Raw genomic sequence first — 16790 nt, 5'->3', positions numbered from 1 at the left:
CTATTATTTGAGAATTTTCTTTTGTCTCTCAGTTTTGGCACCGAAATCTAGCATTGCATTTAATTGGCCCATGTATAACGTTTTTGGATCGAGTAAAAAATTAATATCATTATCAAAAGTAGATATGTTGGACAATAGAAATCACCAAAAAATATATTTTTAATAGTGATGTTCAGATATCAATTGCGCCTTAGAGATACCACATTATATTTAGAAATCTCAATAACAAGATATAAGGCATTGAACTCAAATTCCGTTGCAACTCTCTGAAGCACTTCACCAAGGACAGGAAAATGATATGTTCATAGTGGTATATTACTACCCTTATTCTACACAGTTTTCAGGATACTCGTATATAAAAACTTCTCCAAATGTTAATATTTCCATAAGAAATCAGAACAAGTTTGTTTTTGTGTTATCAAATGTTGGATAAAAAGTAACTTAATTACCAGTGCCACGCTGGTAAGTGTAAACGGAACTACTACGAGGGTTGTTGCTTATGATTGGAGACAAATAAAAACAAATATTTATAATGGAATATGGCTTCATTGTTTTTCAAAATATTCTCCATTGGAATCAAAAACTTTTGCAAGCGTTTCAACCAATTGTCGAAGCATTTTTGCATTCGGATTAAGATACCTCCAAAAAAAAGGGATTTGAGTGCATCAATCGCTTCTTCATGTGTAGGAAAACATGGTCTTTCCATTTTACTTTTGAGCTGTGGAATTGGCTGCCAAACAAGGACCGTGCGACGGATGATTCAGTATTTCGATGGCTTTACTGTTCAAAAACGTTTTTGCTTGAACTGATGTACGAGACCTCGCAATCTCGTGGTGGAGAATGATTGGTTCTCCACTTCTCGTAAACAAATGCTGGTGTATCAATCAAAATTAACCATTCTAAGTTGTTATAATGGAACGGTAGCGACATGTACTGTTATTCTGGAAAAATAAGCAACTTTTTGCTTCAAAATGCTTAGTGCGCGAACATTTTTTGTTGGATTTGTTTTTGTGTTTAGGACTCACATGCATAGATCAATAATTCGTCGACTATCACGATCTTATAGACCTCTTTTGAAGCACTGAGATTGAATTTTTTCAACACCAATTGACTCGAGCTTTTTTAGCGATTATCAAAATATGCCGGATCTAACGCAAAAAAATCTTTTTGACTACTAGATGTTCATGCCAATATCAGTTTACGCACAGTATAGATGTTTTCTGGCACAAGAGCCGATTTTGGACGACCTTCACAAAATTCATCCCTTAGCGAAGTGCGACTATGATTGAATTCGGAAAACCCCCGCAACAAGGTGGCTCGAAATAATCCTTCATCACCAAAAGTCGAAGTGGGTTGATCGGCGCAGTGCTGTTGGTTTAAACCAAGTCACGTCATAGAAAATCATCGCACGAAAATGTATCAAAATCAAAACTCAAATAGCACTCGTTCGACCACATGTTCACCATTAAAAATGTCAAAATTTATAATGGAAATGTCAGATTTAACATATGAACATCATTTTTACCATTTCTCAAAACTTGTATAATTTTTTTGTAGTAGCATTTCTGTTTTATGTTGATACTAACAATATCAAATAAGTTTAATTTTAAATACAAGCTTTGAAACATGTAGCAGTTGTGTGATAATTATTTTCTTGTTTCAGAGGATAATAATAAAAAATTTGGAGACAAATGTAGGGACACTAAAGAGTGTGCTTTCGAAGGAGCCATATGTGATGACATTACCTTTAAATGTCTTTGTAAACCAGATTTGCCAGTAACCAATCACATCGATAAATGTGGAACACGTAAGTCTCATAGTTTTTAATTCAAAATTCTCTAAATTAAATATTATCATACTAGTATGTTATTGTGGTTTTATACCTTAGATACCATCTACAAAAAGTACACATTGCCGGCGTGGGCATTAAGACGCAATAAACAGTTCAATTGATTCATTCTCCATTGAAAATATAAAGAAATAAAAATTTACGTTCATATATCATTTGATTGTACTCAAGTAGAATTTATAACTTTGGAAAGCTCTGTTGATAATTAAATTTCCTGCAGGAAAGGATGTATTCAATGTCTGGGTCTTTAATTTCTTTGAGGAAATGCAAGATCCAGATGATACTCCTATCAATATCATTGAACCCTCATTTTTGAAGATATTCTTCAGCAACTGTGGTACTTTTCGATCTACCATAGAGCTTCAAGGTAGTCATACATGCTTCAGCTTCTGTTGTCAGTGTTGACATGTTCGACGTAAACAATAATAACCAGTTAACTTTCCAAGATTTATCCAAACTCAAATATTTTCCATTATTACAGATATTGACTTTGACTTGAATTCCGTCTTCAAGATAAATGGTTACAGCTCGTTATTCAGTTTTGCTTTCTGGTAACATTGCAATATAGAATGATTTTCTATCTTCTACATGTGTGACTAGCATCTTCACAAGTTCTTTTCATCTACATACACAATACACGAACTATTAAGCTTCCTAATACTGAATTTTTTGGTTGGTAGTCTTTCGACCGTTATTTTAAATATCATATCGAGGTATTTTTAATTCGGCGGCAACGGTGAAATTTCAAATCTGAATTTGTGATAACGGAAACAATTCGTACACGAACAGGGTTAGCTGGGACTAAACTACAAACATAAACACCGAAGATATAATTCACAATTAAAGAACAATAAACAAATCAGCTCAGCCCGTACTTGCAAGTTCTAACTTGTCGCACTCACTGATAAAATATAAACAGGCGCTCGTATGTTAAGTTAACAAATAACGCACGCTTTTATTTTTTGGTTCAACCTTCGCCTGACAATATAAAAGAGAAATTTGTATTATAATCAGATTTATTCAATGGATTATGGGGTGCTTATAAACTTTTGTCCGCTAGTGTAAATAACTGTTGAAGTTTCCAGAGAATTATAAACAATTCGTTTAGACTATTGACTATTGATATCAGAGAAGCTATGCAGGACATTTGAATATGTTAAATAATAATTACCATAGTTTATTAACATTTGTATCTGCAAATTATTACACTGCATGTCTATTTAATAGCCTATATTGTTCTATCGCTTTAGTTCGATTCATTACACTCTTCTGGTATAAAACTCAATCGATTAAAGGACGAAACTAGCAGTAAATTTGAGAGGTAAAACCAACCGAGAATATTGTGTTAGTTAATTTGCAGGTTTGCCATTTACCGTAGTATTCGTTTCAAAACGTAATGAGTTATGACCTAGTTAGATTCCGGTTTTACTTCATTCCCCGGCTCCATTTTGTGTCAGATAACTTGAAAAAATGATGATATTTCGAATACACAATTCCATAGTTTTTTTTAATTAATAAGGGATCTCAATGCGGCCATACATAAAAAATGTATGAAAGTGTGCGCTTATACCTTCATTTTATTTGACTTCGCTTAACCGAAATTTACAGCAGGTGAAATTCGTTTTTTATAGACTTTGAAGGAAATTAGTAAATTATAGTAATACGTGCTTCTGTAATTTTTTTTTTGTATATTATGCTGTCATTCGAATAATCAGAATATTTGTAAATGAAATTATCTACAGAAATCAGTTACGCTGTATATAAATCTAAAGATTTATTATAGTCATTTCTGAAACTATTACAAAAACATGTCACATGAAAGGAAACAAAATCAACCTAGGTTTTGAGTTTGGAAAAAAACAGAATTTGAACTTACCCAAATGTACCTAGTAAGAAAGTCATTAGAGTACAACCCTCAAGCAACTAAAACAAAATGTTAGTCAGTCGTTTATAGTAAAGTTTTTATGGGAAGGAAAACTGCACCACTACAAAGTTTAACTTGTTCAGGAGATGATCCGTACAGACGTTTAGAATTTGGTAGAACCCTCATAATAGATTTTAATGAAAATCAAAATTTTCTTAATAGTAAATCGACCCAATTGTCTCTATTAGATAAGGGAAAACACTCACTGGATCAAATATACAGTGCTCCTGAAATCTTAATGCTTAGCTAGGAATCAGCAGGGCAAGATTTATAGGTTCTTATATCTTTCGTAGGAATTTAACAGATGAGCGATATTTGGAACATCTTTGTATGGATGTGCTTTCTGGCCTAATTGTGGCAGTTCCGTATCCAAATAATAGGTAAAACTTTGATCCCAGTATTTAGTTTCAACAACACGGCGCACTACTACATTATGGTCTCTACGTTCGAGGGTTTCTAAATAATCAGTTGGAAAAAAGAGAATCAATGGAGTGACTACCTAAGTTACCTGTTCTTATCCCCCTTGATTCCTTTCTGGAGACATTTAAAATGTCGTGTATACGTTAACCGACCAGACAATTTAGACTTAATGAAACGAACTAAATGTGAAATGATTCGTAAAACTACGCAGATGATTGGAAACTCTTTATTGTGTAAATCAAGTTTACTATCGTCTGATATAAGGTGAAAAAACTATTTCAAAAAAATTTTTATGATGCGGAACGAAATAAGCTATTCGACATGTTCAACCATTTTTGTGTAATTTTTTTTCCTCTATCTAATTTCTTGGGTTCGTAGGTTGTTTGGATAAAATAATAAAATTTCGATAAAATATCACATTTCATCAAATATTATATATTCCATATCATGTCTGAATTGTCCTAAGAATTATATAGGAATGACTACACAAAATTTAGAGAACAGAATAAATGGTCACAAATACACCAAAGTACATCAACTGCTCTACATAAACATAAAAAAAATGAGCATCATGAATTTGATTTTAAAAAAACAAAATCTTAGCTCAAGACAAGAATAATCTAAAATTATTAATCAAAGAAATCTACCTGGTATAATATTAATATGTTTTTATCTATTCTACGAATATTTTAATCATCATATATTAATTATTCTTTTGAAAATGCTCGTAAAAGTGATATTTCATCGAAGTTTTATTATTTTATCCAAACAACTTATGAACCCAAGAATATATATATATATATATATATATATATATATATATATATATATATATATATATATATGCATCTAAATGTTCTTGATTTTAGGTTCCTTCTGTTTTAAAATTAGTTTTTTTGATAGTTTTTAAAAGAACGATAAATTTTGACGTTTCGACTTTTTTTCAAGTCTTTATCAAAATATGATATTGATACTGACAATTTGCTTATTTATATTGATTTATAGATCACCTTCATCATGAATATCAAAATAAGGATAAAATCAACTTAGAACTTTTTTCCAATAAGAAAAATTAATGTTTTCTTTGGTTTCCATATCTCAAATATATAGCAGTAATCAATTAAATTTATAAGAATTTACAAAATAGTGCTATAAATTTTACTCAAATTATTTAGATCGATACCTCATGCAAAGAATGCATACTTCTATCTTTGTGAGTGACGATTACCGCTACAGAGGATGTCTTAATCCGGCGTATACCGATTATTCCATCGGATTTACCATTTGATTTTAAACGTTCACAATTGCCATCTGTCTGTCTCTCTGACCATTGCGATGACCATAAATCTCAAGGCCAGTCGTTCAAAGTTTACGGAATCAACTTGGAATTTCCCTGTTTCGCACACACAAAAAATATAGTTTCTCAGAAGGCTTTAAATTGATTAACAAACTCTATCGTAACTGTTTGTGTTTGTCAATATCAAATTGAAACCTTATAAATAGCTTTTCAGGAAAACGTTGTATTGTAAGTAAGCAACATCATGTATAATTAATCGAAAACATTAATAAAACTTCATTCATACCGAGCATTTTTTTATTTGTTTTAATAAAAAAGAATTTTTTTGTTTCAATTTTATTTTATACAAAACTTCAGGTCTTTTATTATCGATTGCAGAAGTACGAAGTCTGTCGGTTCAGCTAGTTTTCTCATATAATTGTTGCATTGCTACATTTTGACTTCTCTACTATTCAAAGTTTACATTGGCTTTGGCAGCTATGACATGATCTATTACAATGATAATCTTCCACCCCTTGCATAACGGACTCAATCCACAGTTACAAGCAATCAGCGTCATAATAGTCTATTATATGATAGACTATTATTCAAATATTTTTGCATCAAATGATTATTCACTGTATTTTTATCAATGACAATTTACTATTTTGTTTTGTTTTGTTAACAAATGTTAATTTATGTATCTTCCAATTGTTAACACAAGATTTACGAATCATGTGAGAAGTTAAGTTTTTATCTCCGGTTGTAACAAATATTTGTTGTTAGACTTCTTTTTATTAAAATAAATATAATGTTGTCTTTCTCCCTCTCCCTGTACAAGATGACATCTTGTCGCTTGGCCGCTAGTCATGCTAAACGACAAAACCTCATTTAGCAGCTTGATTAAGTTAGGATTGGATTCAAGTTCTAATTGTTCTAATTGCTTGCACTGGCATTCACTTTTATTAGATAGGCCTTGTTTGAATTGTTTCATCAGAAGAACACAAATATTAATCAAGCTAAAGTATCGAAGTTTCTAACACAATAGCTAATTTCTTCCACTCTAATTACTGAACATCGTTGACATGTCCAAAATAACGTATACCTTTCTGTAGCACATTAACTTGGACTCGCATTACCGGTTCATTGATTATTAACCGGAAGTACCAGGAAATTAGTTGATGATTACACTACCCAAGAGTAGCGGACTTGCGGAGGTGTTATTAAGCCGGCAAAATGAACACGTCTTAATTTTAATTTAGGTCACATCCGTACACGAACTAATGAACGAACTAATATACCTAATCTTTGATGAATGGCGAGTTTAGTAAATATTCATGGCAATGGAAGGAATTAAACTTCTAGGCGGTATTGAAACTATGGGAGGTAACATGGAAAATCAAAAATACTTGTGTAGATATATAAGAAATTGTAAATACTGATAAAAAGAAACGAAGGGAATCTACATAAATTGTTGCCGTATATATTTTTATTGTGCTATTGGAAAATAAAAAGTTCTCTTTAAAATCCGTACTTTATAAAAAGATCAAACATTATTGGAAATGAGACCCATTTAGCCAGTCGTATGGAGATAATTACTGGTCCATGACTTCTTAAGTAGTGCTTCATATACTTAGTGCAACTTTTCTTCACTTTTACTATCCTTTATCGAGGTCATCCAAAGAAGTGTTTGTAAATGTTTATAGTTTCTAGTCTAACCTATTCCTGGAAAATAAGGCGTTTGATAGAAACTGGAAATTGCGCATCTTTGCATTTCCAGGCGCAAAAGGTTTTTTATCTTGGACAAATCCTCGTTGAAGTAAGCAAATAAGCATTAACAATATTCGTCATTATTTCATTTCTTTAATGGTTATTAATGTGAATTATACCTCATGTACCCCAAGAATAATTTCATCTCGTTCTAATTTGTCATTGTTTTGACTGGTGTTTACTCTTTGTGAATCAAAATTCGTACACGGTTAACTAACGTCCTGAAAACTCAGCTATATTGCGACTGAGTAATGCCAAACACTCTTGCAAAGTTCTTACATGATTACGTTTGTAGTCTACCGTAAACAAACACGGAAAGCTACTGAATTATTCATTTAAAGTTGGAACACTACGTCACATGAGATATTGAAAGCTTCCAGAATCTCTTGCATTTGTAATCTTTCATAGGCCAATACCACTTGATGGGTGTCTTCCATGTTTTGAGTATAGAGTGGTATCTAGAAATTTCAATACCTTCCTACTATTGAAATTAACGAATTTCTAAAGTATTCACCATGCTTGCCTTTGTTCGAGTAATTGTTTTACACAAAAAAAATAAACATACACCTCTCAAAGGTCTGCTATCAATGGCTGGAAAAAATATACAAAATGACCAGGTAATTCAACTTGCCAGTAGCCATTTAACTGATGTCTATTGATAGGACCTTTGAGTTAAAATTCGGAAAATTAAAAAGTCTCAGGCGAGTCCCAATAGATTGACTACTACTTGTTGAATGTATTCAAGATATACGAAGTGTTGGCGATTTGAAAGATAAGTTAAATTGTGTTGAAACAGTTGCAAATCTAATCTCAATTGGAGTCTTAGAAATACTCGTATATATTTTGAAATAATCATGATATTTTTAATAAATTTTATTTTGGAAATGTATTTTATCAAGAAACTTGGATATTCATATGTTATATAAGATATAAGGAATTATAATCAATTCTTTTGTTCATTTTTTAAATTAAGAGATAATATTTGAATGTATATAGGACTCATTTTCAAAAGTTAAATGCCTCACGAGTATATGAAACTTTTACCCAAAGTGGTGATTATAAAAGTTACATTTGAATGTACTCATGTCATAAAAACAGGATATTTCAATTTAACTGGGAAAGTAATCCCATTGCTCGTTAGTTTATTTCATGAATGGTCGTCACGACATCTTTAAAAAAATAAACATCCAACCATATCATTTTCTGGATGTTCATTTGAAAATATTGCAGTATCAAAAAGAAACGACGTTTTGAAAAAAATTCGTCTACTCATATAACATTTCTATAATATAAATTTGCTACAATAAGATAGTCTCACTGCTTTTATTTTAAATAAATAAATAAATATATATATATATATATATATATATATATATATATATATATATATATATATATATATATATATATATATATTAGACATCGACAATTGCGTACCATTTCTAGACAAGAGATTCATTCGCACATTTGATAACTCCATCATGATAGACTGGTAAAGAAAACTGTGTAGCTCACAAACATACCTGAATTACAATTCATAGCATAATCATGCTTGGAAGTGAATTTGGTAAAACAAATGAAAAATAGAGTATTGAAAATTTCCAATCCCATTTTTCACAATAAAAACTTAAATATCCTTCTGAATCTTTTCTTAGATGAATCTTATACTAACTTTTTCACTCTGTTGTTTGACCCATCACCATCATACATGAACAAAATCCTGTTAACCACAACTCCACTCATACAATTTATATTTCTTCGCCATTTATAAGAGAGATTAGTTCTAGGCTCAACAAGTTTCTAAATTATAATAATAAATACAAGATTCCTAATAAAACACTCTATTTTTCCAAAAAAAAAAAGATAACTTCTCCTTTTGCACAACTGATCATCAGATGGATTTTAATTATATTAACAACTGAAAAACACAACACAAAAAGAACCTTTCTAGAAATGGCCTAAATCTCTAAACTTAACAATTATATTAACAAAAAAATAAACATCAATCTTCTCGGTGAAATTTACTCTTTCCTTCTTCCATAAATTTCTCGGGATTCACTTAGTTTTAACTATATTAATACAACATTATTATACTCAACTGAACTGTCAAAATTAAATTGAACTATTTATCACGTGCACCGTTTAAGAATCATGGACTACCGTAATAACGCAACATCTAAGAAACCATTCTCAAATTGAACTTAAATCATTTACTTACTACGAAGGACCACATGCAATTAAGGGGATTCTCATTGTACCGTCTAGTAAGGATTTTCTTAGTCCCCGATGCTAACAATGACTGTTCACATATGCACTGAGATTAAAGGTCTATTCGTACTAAAAATGACGCGATTCTCATTGTCATAGAGCGTTAGCGAAGTTGGAATGTGAACCATTATCTGTTAGCTTTGGATTCTGTTGAAACTGCAAAAGGACGTAGCTAAGAGTACCTTCATAAAACTCTCCAAATAGTCACCATGCTAATTTACGAATAGTATATTGAATTTTTTGAGTTACGCATAAGCAACATTCGCACACTCTCAACGATATCTTCACTAACTTGTAGTTCTCGCATACTCCCACGTTTACCAACTGACTGTAATATCCACGTAGGTTATCATCAAATGAATGATCCACACTAAGATCAAAATGCCGCATACATTGTATAGCTAAGAAAAATTATTCTTATTTACAAAGGTAGAACCCAAGAAACTGTCTGTTCTCTATTCTTTTCTCTAGTCGTCATCTTTGCTACTAGTGCATTCTAATTGATTACGGTGAAAATATTGTAGGTTTAAGCAGTGAACAAAGAATATCAACAAATTTCTTGAAATTATCTTTGTATCTATTCACTATAATTTTAACTTATATCCAATGCTAATAACAAAAAGAGTCAACTATCTCTGATTTGGCAAAAAAAACTAGTTCGGTACAGAATTAATCCTTGGAGCTGCATTGAAAAATAACAATCTTCGTACCTAGTATCTATTATAAAAGATTCTACAAAGCTCGAAGTGGAAATATGCCCTTGGGAGTTCAAGATAGAGTTCAAATTGAACGCGAAATTTCACTTTGCGCTTCGAAATTTATATTTTCCGCTGTTTGCTGGAATGTTTATTCAAATTAAGTACGACAAGATTTTTATTCATCAATATTTATCACGAATCAACTTTGAAAATGGAAAGATTATATTTATTTTGATGAGTTCACACATAGAAAGAACATACTGAAGCTAGTGTTCTCAAATTATTTTTATAATATTAATCACATTATACGGGGAGTTTATTGATAATAGACTACGTAAGTGCTGCCGTCACACACCGCCATTGTTAACTTGCGTCAGGGATCACTTTCCAAAAAAAGTCTTAACTGAGTTGACGATCATATATGTGTTTAGTGATTTGTTTTTTTTTCATATTTTCTTTGATAAATTCTGCAAAAAAATACCTTCTGGCATAGAATACATTACCATCTAATAAAACAGAAAACTAATTAGATACTTTTTAAATAACTTTGAAGAACATACATTAAGTCAAAAACTTTATTTGGAAAGTACACTATAACCCATATTTGGAAACAAAGCTTATCTCTTTGTTTTCCAAAACAATAACATAAAAATATCGATCATGACGCAGAGTTGTTTTCTCATATTTTGGAAAACTGGGCCACACTTAGAAGTTTTGAAATTCCACGTGATTGTCAAAAACGCTTACGTTTATATTATAATTTGAACTTGAATTATATAAAATCGCCAGTAATATTTTTTGAGGTCTATATGGTTTATTCTGTGTACTTGATACTTTTATACATCATAGTCTTTTCTATCAGCTATAGGATACACATTCATATATAGTGTCTTTGTAAAGTAATATTCAAAGTAGAAAGTGGACAATATTCCCTATATCTAAGCTGATGTGAAAGACTTCTCGATGTTAGAATAATGTACCAACTGTTTGAAAGCCACATATTTTCAGTTTTGGAAACTTTGAGAAAAAAATTAATTGAGCTATAAATTTGGTTACCAAACACACCAAATCTAGCAATTGGACAAGAGGATAAAATTTACGTACAAAGTAACGAAGAATCAAAAATTAAGCTATTGATAATATGGTTATCACGGCAGCAGTATATTAACTGTTTGTCAAGTTGTAGCAAAAGTTATTGGAAAGTATTTAAATAATGGTCTAAAATCATTTTATTTTATTTGTAATAAAAAACTCGGTATCTCGATAAGAGTGAATTTTCTTATTCCAATATTTTAGATTTAGAATCTTCATATTTTCTGCTAACGTTTCTTCAGCTAATATATGGTAAATTCTTAATGGAATTTGTGTTCAATATTTTCACCATAAGCTTTAGATTAAAAAAATATATGAGAAAAAATTTAAAATATTATCCAAATTAAAACAGTTTAAGAAAGCTTGCACATGGTTTCCTATTTGATTTGTTGTATTTTTTAGTGTAGCAATATAAAAGTACATTTAAATAGTGAAAAAAAAAATAAGTTGAGAGGTTTGTCAGTTTAGTATTAATATATGTAGTTATAGTGTGAAAAATACCCCAAACAATTTTTTTAGTTGATTTCTGAGACACAATTCCATAGTGTGATAATTTTTGGAGGTAATATCATAGTAGACTAAGAGCCAGACAGAATTTATGGTCCTAATGGGTTGCATCTAACATCCGCATAAGCGGGTCATTACCTTTTATGGGATTTAATTCTTTTCCATTCAGTGAAAATCCTGCATTATAAGGATGTTCCAAGAAGTACCTAGCCTGACCTAGAGATAGTGGTAGTTGGTTGAAAAATACTACTGTATTAGAAAGTACACAATGTATACAGCATATGTTTCAAGATTGAAGACGTATTTGTTTAGCAGCCATTAATAGTGAATCAGTGAATTTCTAAACATGGAGAAAATTGATCATTGTTATGTGATACAACACTTTTATTTGAAGGGTATTAGCCCAACCAATATAAAAGCTGAACTAGTTTCTACTACGAGCGAGACTGTTCCTTCATTATTGACATAAATTATTGGGTAGTAAAGGTTAAACGAAGCCGTAGGACTTGCGAAGACCAGCATCGTAGTGGTCGACCAAATAAGGTGACTCCAGAAATGTTGAACAAAATCCACAAAGCGATACTGGATGATCGTCGACTGAAAATGCGCGAGTTAGCAGACATAGTAGGCATTTCAAAAAGTACGGTACATTGCATACTAACTGAAAATTTAGACATGAGAAAGCTTCACACCCGAAACAAAAGAACTATCAAAACAAATGACTGCAAAGATAGAACCTGCTCCAAAGAATGCAAATATCGTTCCATCGGCAAACAAAGTCATAGCGTCGGTTTTTTGGGATGCGCGTGAGATAATTTCATTGACTATCTTAAAATAGGTCACCAGATTTAGCCCTGGCTCGGTGGTCATAGATTTTCCAAAAATGAAGAGGTGATGTCGGCAGTTAATGGCTATTTTGAGGAGCTTGTTATAAAAAGAGTATCGAACTTATTGAACATCACTGAGGGAAGTGTATGGAGCTGAAAAGGAGATTACGATGGAAAAAAATATATTTTTTTCCAAAATTTTTGTGTTTTCTGACCAGGTACTCCTGGGACCATCCTCTTATATTTGTAATGTTTTTTCTATTTTATTTAAACTACCCCAGATCAGACACCAATGTAATGTTTTTCTTCCAATTCATTTAAATGATTTCTAATACAGTGAGATGAATGGTAACACACTGTTTCTTACTTACCTACTAATTTATTTATACCTTTACACTAAGTACACTGAACTGTTTACTATTTACTAAGAGATGAGTTTGTAGCATATTGATGTTATCCATTGATCGTTGCTGTGTGGATTGCGATAACTAATAGTCAAGGAATATAGGCATATGTGTCAAAAGCTTCTATGTTTCCTTACAGCAGCGGTTCTCAAACTTTTTTAGTGAAGGAACCCTTTTGGAAATCAAAATACTAGACGGAACCCTACAATAAAACAATAGTCTCTAAAAGTATATACTTTATTAATAAGCATAATAAACGTAGAATATAACATATACTTATTACTTACTTACATAACAAGTATAATAATAGAAATAGAAGATATTAAAAAAAAATAACTAATGGGAGGTATGAAACTGTTTTTTATTTTTCATTAATTGGTTGATATCAGGTTTAATAGAAGACAGTTGAAGTCTCATATCAGGTTCGGCGTCCAGTCTATTCCGGTATTTTGTTTTCGTGACTGCATAGGTTGAGAATCCTGTTTCGCACAAATATGTTGTTGGAAATGGAAGAAGAATATTCAGAGCCATTTTGGCAAGCATTGGGTATTCATCGCGGATTCTGCACCAATATTCGTTGAAAGATGTCATTTTGAACAATGACTCCATACTTGTGTCTGATGACATTTCTAAAAGAGATTCATATATCTCATTTGACATACTTTCGGGCTTTTGCAAGGTGGGTAAAAAAGGATTATGAATCCATGAATTCAGTTTCAATTTTGTATTCTATTCTTCGGGAAAATACTTCTCAAAAGATGCGCGCATTGAAGTGAGATATTGGACCAATTCTTCAAATACATCATCTTGAAACATTTCTGAGTCGTTATCGATAACAAACTCACTGAGTAACGTAAAGCTTTCTATTTCTCTCTTACTAACGCAAATAATCCAAAAATCTAATTTTCTTTTAAAGGCAGTTATTTTGTTACAGACCTGTTGTCTGTTTACCTTGCAATGATAAATTTAATTCGTTCAGTTTTTGAAAGATATCCGCCATGAAAGACAGTCGGAACAACCAAGTTTTATCATACAAACGGTCTTTCAAATTAAAAGAAGTATCTGAAAGAAACATTTGTAACTCGGCTTTAAGTTCATATAGCCTTGTTAAAGGTTTACCCCGAGACAGCCATTGCACTTCTGTATGGAGCAGCAGTGTTTTATGTTTGCTACAATCGGGATTGTAGTGGTCGTGATTTGATAAAATTTATAATTTTTACCGCTTCATCCATTACTAATTTTAGGTTTGACGGCATTTGCTTCATTGCTAGTGTTTGTCTATGCAGGAGACAATGACTGGAACCACAATTAGATGCTTTTTTTGTATTCGTGACACGACTCCTGCTGTTTTACCCGTCATCGCCTTGGCCCCATCTATACAAATGTCAATGCAATCGTTCCAACTGAGATTATTTTCTTCAAAAAATATATTTATTTTAGTAAAAATTTCTTCTCCGGTAGTGTTTGTGGGCAACGGTGAACACATAAGCATGTCTTCTTCAAAAGAACTTTCATATGGATATCTCACGATAACCAGCAAGATAGCCAGACCAGCGACATCAGTAGACTCATCCATTTGCAAGACGAATCGTGTTTTTTGTAGACGTGTAACTAGCTCTTGTTTGACGTAGCTTGCCAGATCATGAATTCTACGTGAAACAGTATCGTTTGATAGTGGCACAGTAGAAAGATGCTTTGCAGATTTTTCATCGAGCATACATCTTGTTATGTCTAACACACATGGTTTTATTAAAATCTCAGCGATAGTGTGCGCTTCACCTTCTTGTGCAATGCGATAGCTAACTAAATATGATGCCTTTGTGACCTTTTCATTGATAGTATGGGTTACTTGCATCATAGTTTTTTGACTTTCCAATAACTGTTCTTTTTTACGTACAAAAAATTCTCTATTCTTGTCTTTAGACTCGGGGTGTACACTGATATATGATTCATCATACTTCCTTTTTTTTCGCCTTTGAAACCGTGGAACTTGACGTCGTTGCATCATTATCATCGATAATTGCTGTACACTCCGCGCGTACTGCTTTTGAACATTCGGCTTCGTTAGAAGATGTTGTTGCAACACGTTTAACGCCTTTAAGCCAACGTTCCATTCTTCTTTATTAATAATTACTTGCCAGGGTGGTGGGGTCAAATTAACGCACGATCGTTACTGAGTAGAAGAGTTTAGTCCAAAGAAGATATGTACAAAACTGATACAATCAGAATACAGCAGTAGAACAAAAAAAACTTCGGTTCTAGCAAATAGGTACTTATCGTTCCGAACGCTAATCGTCGACTGACTCGAGTATCGAAGCGCGGTCGTCGCTTTTATAGTCCTAGCCTCGATCTCGAACATTCTTAAAAATACTCGAATCGGCGCCTTTGATAACTAAAAAGCCGACTATAGCATCTAATCTCAGCGGCGGCTTTTATCAAAGTGACTGCGCACTCACAAGTAGATATCGGTGGTCGGTTTTCATCAAGACAAAGGCTAAAGCGGCTTGCGGATCTCATCGGTGAGACATAAAGCATAAATAAATCACCTTAAACTTAAATATTAAGTCTATTCTTTTTATATAGGCGCGTGCCGTCCTGAATAAATATTTGGGCTACTGTAGAGATATATTTTTTTAATCTTCTGACTCTCGTATTTTGTACAGGGATAGGTGTAAGTAAAGAACTTGCAATAGGTTTGCCATAAAGTTTTATTGAAGAGCGGCGTGATGTTAAACTCTCCTCGTAAAATGCACTGTTTCAAGTTAGAATGAAATTACTTTACTGTGCTGGGTGGCGACTGAGTTCTAAATTCTTGCGGAACCCCTACAGGGGTTTCGCGGAACCCTAGGGTTCCGCGGAACACACTTTGAGTATGGTGGCCTTATAGTAACATACTTAGACCAATCCCTTTGTTCCCCTCATGACCCATTCATAAATAAAACCAATTATTGATCATGCGATAGACAGTTTACAAACGAACATACAAGTAGAACATCCACAACCTATAATAAATCATATCTCACACAAAAAGATCCTTATCTTCTCCAGGAACAAATAACAATGCTGTTGCTGCAGTGAGCGATAAAGAATTTGGAAGATTTCTAAACATATTCATGAAAAAAGAAGCAGTATAGAAAATGTTACCTGGACCATCCAATGTTAAAATAATTCATCACTTATCGCTTTTAAAACAGAGTTTAGATTTTATAAACGTAAAGCATAACATTGATGACAAACTAAATTTTTAATATAATACACTTATGTTATACAGGAAATTATAACACAAATGATTATTTTCATATTATGTTGATATACCGAGTTTCTATTATCGATTCTCAATTTACACCATATTTAGTGAGTTTTTGTGTATTTTATCACATTTTTCACATCATATAAATACTAATCACTGTATTTTCCGCCCTTATCATTAGAATTCCGATTACCATTAAATTATCATTAAATACAGATATATGAGACCTTAATCACATCATTTTGGATAATATTAGCAAATAAAAATTATAGTTACGACATGTTGAAAAGCAATTATACGTATGGCGACGTAATTTAACCACTTCTGTTTTTCGGCGGGTAAAACAAAGCGATAGTAACCATCTTTTCAAGATTCTCAAAACGCTACAAAACGTCTTTAAATCGCAATTAATCTCTTATAAACAGCCTCAAGTTTGGAAATAAGAAAAGCATTAGATCTCTAATGACTCTGAATACGCAATCATTCAATTCAGAGCCAAAGTACA

General features: G+C 32.2%; 1 protein-coding gene across 2 annotated transcripts in view; it reads left to right on the top strand.

The window, feature by feature from the left end:
• The window catches only part of LOC130442419 (uncharacterized), a 121369-nt gene that overhangs the window by 65990 nt on the left and 38589 nt on the right, over positions 1-16790 (top strand). For both annotated transcript variants that reach the window (XM_056776512.1, XM_056776513.1), the window contains exon 2: positions 1664-1807. In XM_056776512.1, the coding sequence (XP_056632490.1) occupies positions 1664-1807 (144 nt within the window). The remainder of the gene's footprint in view (positions 1-1663; positions 1808-16790) is intronic.

Source organism: Diorhabda sublineata, chromosome 4, assembly GCF_026230105.1.
Source record: "Diorhabda sublineata isolate icDioSubl1.1 chromosome 4, icDioSubl1.1, whole genome shotgun sequence".
Taxonomy (NCBI): domain Eukaryota; kingdom Metazoa; phylum Arthropoda; class Insecta; order Coleoptera; family Chrysomelidae; genus Diorhabda; species Diorhabda sublineata.
The sequence above is the reverse complement of the archived record's forward strand: the minus strand, read 5'-3'. Positions and strand labels throughout refer to the sequence as shown.